This window comes from Chroicocephalus ridibundus, chromosome 5 (assembly GCF_963924245.1).
Source record: "Chroicocephalus ridibundus chromosome 5, bChrRid1.1, whole genome shotgun sequence".
Lineage (NCBI taxonomy): Eukaryota > Metazoa > Chordata > Aves > Charadriiformes > Laridae > Chroicocephalus > Chroicocephalus ridibundus.
Window position 1 is genome coordinate 20,143,552 of NC_086288.1, and position 13,599 is coordinate 20,157,150.

At 39.6% G+C, this 13,599-nt stretch overlaps 1 protein-coding gene across 1 annotated transcript in view; it reads right to left on the minus strand.

Annotated features, from left to right (window-relative positions):
• PTPN13 (protein tyrosine phosphatase non-receptor type 13) overlaps window positions 1-13,599 on the minus strand; it is a 128,210-nt gene that overhangs the window by 96,702 nt on the left and 17,909 nt on the right. The window contains exon 2 of the mRNA XM_063335460.1: window positions 4,943-5,062. Within this exon, the coding sequence (XP_063191530.1) occupies window positions 4,943-5,057 (115 nt within the window). The 5' untranslated portion in view covers window positions 5,058-5,062. The remainder of the gene's footprint in view (window positions 1-4,942; window positions 5,063-13,599) is intronic.

Genomic DNA, 13,599 nt, shown 5'->3' on the forward strand with positions numbered 1-13,599 from the left:
CTTTAAAAAGTGCAGAACCACCCAAAAACATACACAAGGTTTTCAATGCTCGTCTCATTTTTCTTTGCTTTGCTCTGTAGCCCTCACTGAGACGAGTAAGATTTTTCCTACCGCAAAGGAATCTGCAGATTTTTAGGCCAGGCTGGAGGTAGGCAGACCACTGATGTGTCTCTAGACAGGCCAGATTATGCCAGCACAAGAGACCTCTTGCACTCTAAGTCCTATACTTCTTTGAGCTGGTTCAGCATGTCCCTGCACGCCTGGTGTGCAGGGGAAGCAGCGCTGCAGCACTTCTGATCCCTCTCCCTTGGGCACAAAGGGATGGGACTGAGCAGAGAGCTCTGATGGGATACTGAACTACTTGGAAATCAGCAGCACAGGGGAAAACACTGAGAGGCTAACTGAAATATACTCTTTCCTGAGAAACAATTAGTTTCTGAGATCACTCATACTGTTCCTGAGATGCTCACTGGTCAACATAACACCCCACCACCCTTTGTTACCATGACCACATCCAGCAGAGAGTTCCAGAAAGAGCAGAAGTAGTAAATGAGCCACACTTGGGAGCGCCAAAAAAAAAACAACCAACAACAAACCCAAAAAAACCCCACCACACCAAAAACAAATGAAAAAGACCACCAACAAAACACCACAAAAGCCTAATCTCTTTCCTTCTCAGTAACCAAAAGATCAAATGTTACCAGAAGGTGAAAAGTTATTAATAAAGGGAAAAGCCAATCATTTAGCACCTGCCACCAAGGAGTGGCTGGAAAACGTGGATTTTCTCCCCTCCTATAGCTTTTTCTCTCTCCATCCCAACTAGGTCTAAGACTACTTGGGACCCACCTATAGTTCCCATCAACACATTTCACACTTTGCCTTCCTTCTTTTCATTATACTTACCCAAGCTAAGCAGATGCAATTGTATGACTGTTGACAAGATTTACAGATCCCCTAAGAACACAATTGTCCTTCTTCACATCCACTTTCAGATGATATCACTTTTCTTTACATAAATAGTTTCCCATACAAATTTGCAATACAGCCGATTTGTAGTCTCTCTTCCTTTGCTCAACCTGCCTTTCTATTATCAGATCCTTTTTTCCCCACTCTCTTTAAACACGTCTTAAAACATAAGGTCCGACTGCTTTCAGAACCCACAATACACTCTTTACCATAAGAGTGGCCTAAGTGACATATGAAGTCACTTTGAAGTTTTGATAAATCTTTTCTAGTTAAACCTACCAAATTAGAGGGATGCCTGGTTTATAATTCTCAGCAGCAGAGAGCACAGCACGCTCCTTACACTTATATGCTCACATTTGAGATACTTCACTTCAAAGACCTGTTCCTTTGACCTCATGGAGTACTGAGTACAAGATACAGCATGTCTAAAACAGCTGATACACCCTCTCAACAACAAAATAGTTATTGCAGATAATTAAACAGATGTAAGAGAAGGGCAGGTCTGGTATCGGCCTTTTCAAATCTCCAGATTAATCTCAACGTCACTAGTACAATTGATGTCAGATCTGCACTGAGTACTAGATTGTGCTTCTCCTCCATTTAATAGCTTATAATATGCTGACAAGACAGCTACCGGAGCTGATCTTCTAAATCAGTGATTAGCAACTGGGCATTTCAATCTTATCTTTCATTGCTTATAATGATTGAAACCAATTTGTAAAGTATCTTTGAAGAGTTCAACACCTGTTAGAATTGTAAATACAAATAGGCATAAAAATACGCACATTTCTGTATCAGTCACTGAATCAGATGTAGTATGATATGTGATTAACTATGCAAGACATGGCTTTTCATTCTGTGCTTCTTTTATTCAGTGCTTTGAAGGATAAGAAGACAGACTCACCAAAAGACATGCGTAACTTTTATAAACCAAGAAGTCATCAAATCTGTAATACAAGCTTGTTTGGGGTATTTTTCCCTAATTTCCTGAGACTAGTTTAAGTAACAAATTAACTGAAAAACATGTTCTCAGTTGATGGAGTAATAGGATTCTCAACTTCAGACCACCAAAACTCTACCAGGATTACATAAATAAATAAATGGTTACTTGGGCTGGTAATTCTTTTAAGTGTGTGTGGTTGCTGGGCTGGTGCAGGGAGGTTGCCAACAGATGGCAATTTAAGAGTTAACAATTTCCATGACCTTTTTATCCCCCCCATTTCAAAACAGTTGAACAATATGCCTTATTTTATTTTTTGAAAGAAATTTAATACAGAAAACACTCATCAAATCCTAGGTCTTGTTACAGAACAACATGTTCAGGGACTCCAGAGCTTTACACGGAGGAAGAAAAGAGCATCTCTGAGACTGGTCAGAGCTGAGCATGCTGTGAACTTGCAGAAGCCAGAAACCTGCCTCATTGCCCTCTGCCCAGGTGCGATTGGTCAATTCTGAAAAATTTTGAAACTCGCTCTCTGCCATAGAATAGCTCTTCCATGCTGTATGCTAGGTCTGAAATCTGACCAAGGAAAACAATTTCTTTAGGATCCCCCCTTTGCTACAAACCCTCCACAAATAAAGAACAAAATTGGGTCAGACAACCCTACAGGAACCTCTGCATTCTCTGCTCCTGCATATCTACAACACACCTTTACAAGTCAGCACAGAAACTGATATTCCAGAGACCAAAAAAGGTTTCTAGATTGTTTCCTTAGTGAAGCCAAATCTTCATTAAAGACTGTCTGGTTATCCTAATCTTGCTGGGAGGAACTAGATTGCCTTTGTCAACCTTAGTTACATAGTAAAGTTCTTTCATTTGGGTGTCTCTTGAAGCGCATTTTACCACAGGGCTATATCCCAGGTTAATTAATACCATGCAACTGAAAATAGTTTGCTGAACTAGCAGAAAAACAACTCAATAAACTAGCTTCATCTCCAAGAAGAGACAGATTCTCCTGACACTGATTTTATCTGAATTTGTGTTTTGGTCTTCACTGATAGGAAGTAAGACCAGAAGCTTCTGTCACCTTAGCCAGTCTTGGCTGGCAAACATTCCCCTAACTTAAAAGCACATACCAGAAGTCCTGGGGCAGATTTCAATTTTGTGCTCTCATCTTTCAGTACTTCTCCCTCTGAAGGAGGGCCGACTGTGTTCTCATTCTCAATGTTTGCATGCAGCCTTCACAGTAATTACAACAACTCTTTTGTGCACTACTCTCAGGCCAAGAAAGGGTGAGCTCTTATTTTCAGTGGAGACTTCCTTCTCGAAAAGAATTTAGACCTAGGATAATGCCTTAAAGTGGTTTCACTACTATATACTCATGGTACTGCAATCTTTCAGGTGGATTTCATGATGGAGCTCAACATGTTGATTCCTGTAAAGTGTACAACAGTAAACCTCTAACCATTCAAAAATCTCTCTTTAGTCAAGGTCTCACTTGGTCTCGACAACCTGCCCTCTTAAAAAAAAAAATAAAAAAATCATTCCTCTGATTCTCTCAGAGACAACAAAGAGAGAAAGAGTGAGAGGAAAGAAGATGCTAGCTTTTCCTTTCTGGCAATACAAGAAGCAGAGGAACAGGACAGTTGGTCAAGTTGCAACAATAAACTCACCATTCCTAATAGGGAACGCTTCTTACCACGCATGGGCTGTGAGTTTGCTGGTAAAGGGGAAAAAGGAAATTTGTATGGGATGTCAAAACTACCCATAATTTGCCTACCGAAAAAATATTTCGGAGAAGTTGGTATAATTTCGTGTTTATAATGCTAAGTCAAGCTTGATCAGAAATCAAACACCACATGGCAGTTGCTGCCCACATCTGCCGCGTTTTTAGTCTTTGTGAAGTACCCAAGAGACCACTTTCGGAGGTTGTACAATGCAGAAGACAGACCTAGTGTCTGACTTGATGGGTTGCCTAAACCAAATCTGAAAAAAATCAACAACCCCAAAAGAACTAAAATGTTGACTCTTGATGAAATTGTAAGCATACACAAAATACAATAGATTTTGCCCTCAGTAATGAAGACATGCCCCTTGCATAGTTATGTGCCAAAACCATGACTACTTTCAAAGGGTGAGCTTTATATTTTTCCTGAATAAAACTGAATAAGCTTACATATACATGCTTAGATATAAGGAGATGACCCTCATAGATTTGCTGAAATACTAAGATGCATCATGGGAACATATACTGTGAGGCCAGGTTAAAGATGTCACCAAAGTTCTATATTTGAGTTAAGCTTTTACTGCTATAAAAAGCAAAAAGAGGGGGTAAGGGGCTTAAGGATTTTCAGATTTTAAAGAAAAGAAAGGAAAACATACAGAAGAGGAAGGGTTCCATACTTAGACCTAGGGCTAAAACACAATTATTAGCAGTATTGCAGATGCTCAACTTAGAGCCTACTATGTTGAGGGGATGGAAGAGAAGAGAGACTTTTACTCCTTGAAAATACAAAACCCCACCACATTGCTCTCAGTAGCTATGTGTGACTTGCTAATTGCATTCTAGGGAATGATACCTAGCCCTTTAGTCAAGTTTTCAGTGTCTCACCTTTGCCTCCCTTGAGGCTAAATCTCTTCAGACTGGTCATGCCTGCACCTGTACTGTACCTGCTTCTATGTCCCCTTCAGGGCCAAAGTGCCCCAATGGTCTCAGACTTATTTACCATTTTTTCTATGCTTCTATCTCATTTCAATGAGTCTAAAATAATGCAAAGACTCTGTGGTAGCTTCCTACCAAAGTGAAGTTGTCACCACATGAAATTGAATGTGCTGCAGGTCCTGACAGAACATGAAGTGATGGTTGAAAACATCCTTTGGGCTGGGGTGCAGCTAGGCACTTTACCCAACGTAACCTAGGAGCAAGTTATTATTTGGGTTTAGAGCTTAGAAGAACAAGGGAGTTCACGTACAAGACACGTAAACGTAATCAAGATGTTTGCAGTTCAGTATGTATCAGTCTTTAAAAATGCTTACCTTTTCTGAATAGCTCTTGAAGGCTCTCTGCACTTTGATTCAAAATAGCCCATATTTCCTCTTCTTGCAATGGCCCGCCCCGAACCTCCAGAGCCTCTGCCAGTGACACATGCATGTTACCTGGGAAATGAGACAGACCGATTTAAGAATACATAAGAGTTATTTTTCCCTTGCATGTAGTACTCAAGTAGTAATAACCCATGTTCAACTCTCAGTCACAAAAATTCTCTAACATTAATAGAAAACATAAAATATAAATACTACAAAACATTCACCATGATGATAAAGAATTTTGAGCATGTGCTATTATGAAGAAGAAAAACTTGGGTTAAAACAAAAGTGATCCATATTAATATTGTAGGCTACTAAATCAATAAGCTGGCATTAGTCCATACGCTATGGGCAAGAGTTTCCTCCATTTTAAAAAAAATAAGTGGTAGAATGATTAGTAGTTACAGGTTTACTAATGTGAACCAGCACTTAACATTATTTTGACAGGTTTAAGTCCACCAAGGTGCTATTAGGAAAGAAAGCTCTTCTTCTGATATATTTTCACAGGGCTGTTTATATTATCTCATGACCAAATAATAAGAAGCATTGCCTGCAAACATGCAAGCAAGCAAGCTAGCTGTGGAACTGATAGTTATCTCCTTTGTTCAGCTTCTTTGTACGTTTAAGAAAACAAAGTAAAACCATTAGCAGCACTCTATTTATTACATCCCCAGAAAACAAATATAGACTTCCCTCCCCAGATAAAAGAGGGCAGGTTAATATTTTTTTCAAAGAGTTAAACCATTCGCACCACACCATAATATGACCAATATGGTCCAAAACCAAAACCATTTTGAAAACTGAAAAATGCATCCCTAAATATTCTGACAAAGTCAAAGCTTCATCATTCTGGTAAACTCAGGAACAAATAAATCATGTGTCTGCTGAATTATTTCAGCATTCTATGGACTCTCAAGGTTCTTAGATCGAGCACTCCATGAATTTATATTTCTCACTGAGATGCAGCTGCAGTCGCTTCTCTCTCCACTTTTCTCCAAAGCCCAAAGAATAAAATCTTGAAGCAGTGAGCTGCAGTAAGAGACTAAGGTATACCGTCAATCACCAGCAACGAGTTTTTTAGGTCTCAAATGCTCCAAAGTTGCTGCTGGAAATGGAAAAGACAGTTCCACAAGCAATGCATGTTGTCCTGAGATCAGTAACTGATATCAACAGCTTTAGATGACCCAACAGTACTGCTGAAGGTTCCTTCCACTCCCTTCCAATCAACTAGCCAGAGCCTCCCCATCAGCATACAATCCTGGCTCAGATGTACGCTCACGGATATTAATCCGACAATTTACAAGGAGGACAGGCCGACTAGCTATATTTAGTTTCCCAACTGTCTAGGCAATTTCATGCCTTCCACGTTTTTTTTCTTATTTCCAGATAACCAGCTCATATCCATATAATAGCAATATAAAAGGATGAATATCCTGCAGTTTCTAGCTGAAAACATGGGCTTTGAAGATACTTGAAGTACTACCCAGAGTCTTTTCAGCTAGAATTCTATACTACGCTATTGAAAAATTACATATTGCTGGCTGCATTTCATCACAGACAGCTTATTTTTCCTGCTTCGCCACTTGCCAGTTTTTAGTATTCAATTATTCTGCATATTTAGTAAGCCAGATACATTTCCAAAAATTAATGTTCAAAAGTCATTATCAAAAGATAATGGAAGAGAAAACAGATCCAGACCACATTTAAAATAATGAAATATGAATCCCCGAAGAGAAAAAAAAATAATACACCATACAAAATGGAAAGCTGGGGACCAATACAGACTTGCAATAAACGGATAGAAAGCCAGAAATCATCAGGTTTCTAGTCAGTATGAGATTCACATACACCTGGCACAGAGTGTCTGGTCTATCACCCGTACCAGGGAATTTTGTGATTTCATGGCACTGCCTCAAATTTCAGTATGCACATTTACAATCAAAACGGATTATTCAGATTGAAAGATCTCATCTTTTCCCAAATATAATTAAAAATAACATGATCTGCAAATGAAAACTTTTTGTGATAAATATTCTAAAGGAAGTATGCTAAGCGTAACACCACCACCACCAAAAATCCCCCCCCCCAAATCCTTCTCTGCCACTCTCCTTTTCCCCATCTTGCAAAATCCTGATTCCTTTCAGCTGTGATTAAATCATAATGTGGACTGTTCTGCAGCAGATATAAGCTGATTCCCTATTTAATATCACTACAGAGACCATAAGCATGTCTGCTCAAACTCCCAAACATCTTACAACAGTAGAGGAATCCTGCAGAAAACAATTTCTTGATCACAGTAAGAAGTGTATGAATATCCACGCTGCCACCCAGGCCTCAGCTATAGCAACGGAGGCAACAAGACCTGCTTGTATACTACTGAGAGCAGTAGCTTGACAAATAAACATCACAACACACCAAACCCCAAACATTTCAAAATGGGTTTGAAAGCCCAAGCAGAATACAACAAAACATCAATCATTACAAACATAGCCACATGCAAAACAGCACGAGTTGGGATTTGAGTAGGACTCTCATTGAAGCATATCTGTTTCAGTAACTTTTCGGTAACTTTGTTTTGGTAACTTTTTTTCCTCAGAACTATCTTGAAGCTGCAGTGCTTGTGTGTCACAGAAAAGACCAGGTCAACACATTGGTAATGAAGATTAAAGAAGCTTCCATGAAATGGTTTTCTGTTACCGGGGAACTGACTGACGCAAGCTGGGGAGAAGCGTTTGCAGGCAAATGCACGGCCAGAGTTCTCCATCTGTACATTCCACCCATTAGCAGTCAGGCACCATTAACTCAACACGATGAAGCTGACAGTGAAAGTGCTTGGCTCAAAACATGCAACTTCCCCACCAGTTTGTTTGCGATGGATGTTTTTCACAAGGAGAAATTCGTAGGAATGATAATGTATGCAATGCACAATTCTTTGAAATTTGCCGTCTCCTTAGATTCTGGTAGTCTTCAGTAGTGCCTGGTCCTTTGTGAATGCAGAAGCTGAAGTACTAAGTGCTCAATACATACAAAAGCTTTTGGTTTTGTGTAATGCCTGAGCATTTTGATAAATTGCAACATAATGACAGTATTAAGTAATTTATGTAAGAGAAAAACATATAAAGCTTTTGTAGAATACTGCATCAAAACTAAACGCACTGCCTATCTTCACATTTTAGCCCTCTAATTGCAGTTACATCCGTGGCTACATAGTTGTATAATGTTCATTTCCCAATTAAAATGAATCACCATTTAAAAAGTTTATTTAAACTCCTATGGCTAAGAACTCAGAGAAAGGAAGCTAGGTGATGGCAGCAAGGGACAACAGACTAGGAGCAGTGACCTCTTAAAATGCAGGAAAGAAAAGACAGAGTAAAGATGAGTTTTCTCCCTTAAAGGTAAACTTTTAGCTGATTTCAATTGAGCAAAGAGGGACTAATCCCAGGAGACAGGGTGAGTGGATCTCAGGAAAGCAGAATATTATTGGCCTAAAATGACAAAACACAAAACTGCAAGTAAAGTGAAGCTCTTCTCTTGTACCAACAAACTAGTCTGCTTCAAACTTCTGAAGATGCTCCTAGCAGTCCCTGTGTTTTTCAGGGTATCAAGTTGACTGGCAAAGAAATCTAGATGCCCTGGCAGAGTTCTCAATGGACTCTTAGGTTCCTGTCAGGCCCCTTTCTTCCAGTGAGTCCTCCCCCCATCTCCACTTAAGGTAAGCAAGATCTGTTGTGCTGGCATCCTGTGCCCTGTTCCTTTCAACTCCTTGTAATAAAAATGGACAGATTAAAGAACATTGAAAGGTGCAACTTCTACAGACGAGTTCACTCCCTTTAGGACAGCATTATGGTGGCATCTTAATATGAAGCCACACTGACGCTTAGCTGGAGATGGGATCAGGAGGCTTAACAAGCTAAGCGCATCCTGTTTCTGCGCCTTGCTTCACAAGGTGAGAAGTCCAGGTGCAGTCACGATCAGGAGGCATGTCAAAGGGCTAGATGGTATGAACTCAGCATGCACTGTGAAGGCGTGGATTCCCCATACACACAAAACCCACACAAGATCATAGCCACTGAACATCCAAAAAGGGACACTCGCACTGCAAAAAGCACAACACAATGCAGGAAGACAGCAGAAAAATTAAAATAGTTAACACTGGTGAGGCACAGACATGAACATTACTTTCAGATTGCTTGCTTTGGGACAGGATTTACTCCTAAACCATACAGGAGTACAATTTTCACAGAAAAGGAGTTGCATCATGTGGAGGCAGTTCTTTTTCGCTCCAGGACAAGAGAGTAAATTCAGGTGTAAATCATTTGTATCAACAAGCCCTGAGTGCAATTTCTCACCCTCCACGCCATTCAGCCCTAAGCTATCCAGGCAACACAGTTCCAAGAAAGAATGCTGCTTAAACCAAAGGCCTCTCCCATATCTCAAACACTTCCTTTAAAAAGCCTGTTTACCTCAGGAGGACCGACTGCCAGCTCCTCCCTCTAAGGCAGACAGCTTATACATTCCTTGATGAGTGGGATGGGCAGTTCTGCCTCTTCCCTGTAAAGCAAGATCAGTAACCTCCTCGTCCCTATGCTCTACAGTTCCAACAACCCGTGTCAAAAGCACAATACTTATGGAACATCCAGGCAGTGCCAACATGGCACATGAGGCAGCCTGACACTTTCTTCGTCCAAGGTAAGAGGGAAAGCACAACAGGAGCAGCCCCTCACACTGAGTAATACTGTCAAAATGACTATTTGCAAGGTATATATATATTTCTTCCTATAACTTGCGAAGTTTTCAAAACGCCTTGCTTTTTAATTATTTATATATGCAGTACAGACGTTAAATGCTCAAAATTCTCATTTCCCCCAACCACCAACTCTTTCCCTTATGCATTTAAAATTTGAAATTGAAGGTCTACAACACCAGCCAAGAATTAGGGGAAGTTTAATGGCCTATTCCTTCCAGATTTTATTTAACTCTTGCCAGCTGAAACACTAAGAAGCTATTGCTATAACTGTGTTTAATAAATACTATATGAGTGATTTTGTCAAAAAGTTCCTAAAACCAGACTGAAAGTCAAAAGGCTAAACTGCTTCAATTTAAATATTGCTTGACAACTTTGTGTTTTGGTTTTAGTAACACATATCCCTTGCTTTTTTCCATACCTTCTGCATCAGCATTTTTCCCCATATTGTAACTTCAGAACCAAAACTTTACGTCAAAATCTGCGCTTTAACAACATCAGCTCAGATGCCTGCGGTACCACATACTTATTTGATATCTCATTGGAATACACTGCCAAGAAACATGGAGAGCAGCTGCTCTAGTCAAAAACTAGAGGTTGATATAGTGAATGTGAAACAGTGAAAAAAAAAAATCAGAATATAAGAACATTGTTAGAATTTCTAGATAATCACATAAAATACTCTGGTATTTGTTTTTATCCTTTGAAAAATTTTAAAACAGAGAAAAGAGATAGCAAGAAGGCTCTACAGAAATACAAAATATTTTACTTGGTGAAAAAAACCACCTTATTTCTTCCGTATAAAACAATGCTATCTGACTTTATCTGTCCCGAATATGAGCATTATTGCCCCTTTGCTCCAGAGGTATACTTAGGCAAAAAGTGGCAATCGCTGAGGAGCACTTGTGTCCTCACAGATAAGCAAAGAGCCCTTTCTTGGCCTCTCCTCTGTAGAAACAAATGCCTGAAAGCAGAAACACACTTAACAAGACAATTCTGTCGAAAAGAACCTCTTAAAATTCACCTTTGTAAAGCAATGATTAGATACCTAAAAATAAAACACTGACACTTTTTTTTTTATTCAGCACTAAGTGTGAAGTGCTTTCTAAAAGCACTCAATATGCACAAATCCCAGTGAAACTGAACTGGAGCTATACCTGAACAGTTTTGAAAGTCTGGCCTCTCCCATTTCAGTACCTAACTATCTGGAGTCATTACCATGCCCTGTAATTTCAGAATGCTGGCATCTATCCTATTTATTTATGTTGACCCACATCTTACACCCCTGAAGAAGACTTGGAATGCATCTATCAATTAGTTTATCCCCCAATAATACTGTTGCTGAAACCGTGCTTAAGTGCAGAACCCTGGAGCCAAGTTAGAAAGCTTGTGCCTCAGTAGTCTTTGAAACCTTATTTTCAAATACACACATACTTATGTGTGTGCACATAAAATGTGGTATCCTATAGCTGCAGGTCCAATTTGCATAGACTATCCATAAAATAAAGCATTACTTGCAAATATTCGAGTCAAGCATGTAATCAAGGTAAATATACAAGCTAATCAAGTCAACTGTGTTTGAAGAATTATATATTTTTTTTTAGAATCTCATTTATTCTTGTTTATTGTCTTAAAGGACAAGGAAACAAACCCTTGGGCCGTGAACACTTTTTTCACTTCTATAGATATGAAGAGGGGACAAAAAGTCCCACAAGATACAAATCCCATCTTCCCCCTCTTTTTTTTTTTTTTTTTAAGTCTCTAAGTAGCTGCCAGAAATCGCATGAAAGTTTTGCGAACAAACACACTTCCATGGTGTTTTTCATTCAATCAGCCACCTGATAATAATATTATCTTAGTATAAGCACTATTCCTTCCTCCTTTATTTTGGAGAGGTCAGCAGAGACTAGTATTACCACCCAAGAACTTCCTCCCCCCAGGTGTGGAAGAGATTAGCTTCTTCCACTCGCATTTTTCCTTCCATGTTCTCCTCTTTCTCTCCTGTAGGAAGTCAGGATGAAATGTAAGCAAAACAGTCCCATGCTCCTGGGCCAATCCTCAAACTATATCAAGAAAATTTCTTTAAAATTGCATCTCTTCTTCAAACTGATAGCCTGCTGCTTGACCTCAAACCTCCTAAGTAAAGGAACCGGAACTAGGCCAAATTTATGATAAAACACAAAGAACGTGGGAACACTCTGTCTTGGTTTGAGCAGCACAGGATTAATTTCTCCTTCAGAGATTTTACTTTTCAGTATGATCTCTTCTAATGCTAGGGAAAACTGCACTTTTAGAAGACTCTAGTGTCTGAATTTGTGAAAATATTTACTTTATAGCCAGCTACAGTATGCAGGTTTCAAGGTCTCAGTGTTTTTGAGCTCACCAGGTGCAGGGATGAGGAGGAGCAAGACCCAGGCACTTGACCCAATCTGGCCAACAGAACTATTTCATACCATGAACATCGCAATCAATATAAATTAGAAAGTTTGCTGTGGAGTTCTCTCTTCTATGATGGCTGTGATCCTGAGAACTCCTTGCCCCAGCGCCGGACCCCTGAGCCCTTCCCTTCCTCCTGAAGCCGTACCGCTCACGGTGTCTGACATTTGCTGTCCACTGCTGGGAGTGCACACCTTCCTGCTGATATAATTGGTTGAGTATAATCCTTGTATATTTTATATTGGTATCAACACTGGTTCTTTAGTATTATTAATGTTAATTATTTAGTATTATTCTATCAAATCTGTTTATATCTCAACCCTCGTGTTTCCTTGTTTTTCCCCAGTTCCCCTTCCTGGGTGGGGAGGGGTCATCAGGTGAGAGAATAATTGTCTACGTGACAATAAATTGTTGTGGGTTCTTCAAACCATAACACACTTCCAGAAGTATAAGGCACTGTTGGCATTTTATTTGAGGATACAGCGATGCTTTCACACTCACTGTAACACGAGAGATCATTTCTCCTTCCAAAGCCTTAAATCAGTCTTGTATTCCCATGTCTGGAAGACAGAAGAATGTGACCTATTGAGAATCCTGGCTTGAACCTCCAGGGCAAGCAGTGTCTATTTTACTTGAAAAATGCTCACTTTCTTTCCTGGAAGGTGGAAAGAAATCAGCTTTTGTCATTGGACTGAACTCACAATGGAAGACAAGCGAGGGTTATTGCTGACTCCCTCCCTTTTCTGTTTCTCTATCACCAGAACCAGATAAACCTGTTTATCTGAGGCTTCCTGTAAGGCAAACTAGTAAATCCAGTCCAAAATGTATATAATAATCATGAAAGCCATGTTTTCTAGGCAACTGTAGAATGTTCTTTTATACATCAGGGTAGCTGATGTTTCACATCTGATATTAAAATTGTATTCAGAAGAGAATATAATTATCACTACAAAGTAAGCTTAATCCACATAAATCGGGGCATGACTCTTGTATCCCTCTCTTAGTTTAATTGTCAGTGTAAGATCCTTGGGCGACTCCCTTATTTTGCTGTTGATCTGCTCCACCTCGGAGAGGCATGTCTCCTTGGTGCGTTTCTCATACTTGCACCTTTCATTTTAATTGTTAAATAGGAACAGAGGACCTGTGAATAAGACAAGCTTTCTAAATGGAAAAACATAAATTTCAGGACTGCAGAACAGCTTGGCAATAGTAACACTTCCCAAACAGCAGATCAACTAATAATACCCTTATTCAGATGTAACAGATGAAACTCTTCTAATGACATGAAAGAACCACAAGGAAAACACTTACTATTGACAATATAACTTCATGATGTAGTGATCTACTGTCTATCATATAACTTTACTTACAACAGACAAATCCCAGACTGTGCAGCAGTCTTGATGCCTTCCTTGGTGTCTTCCCA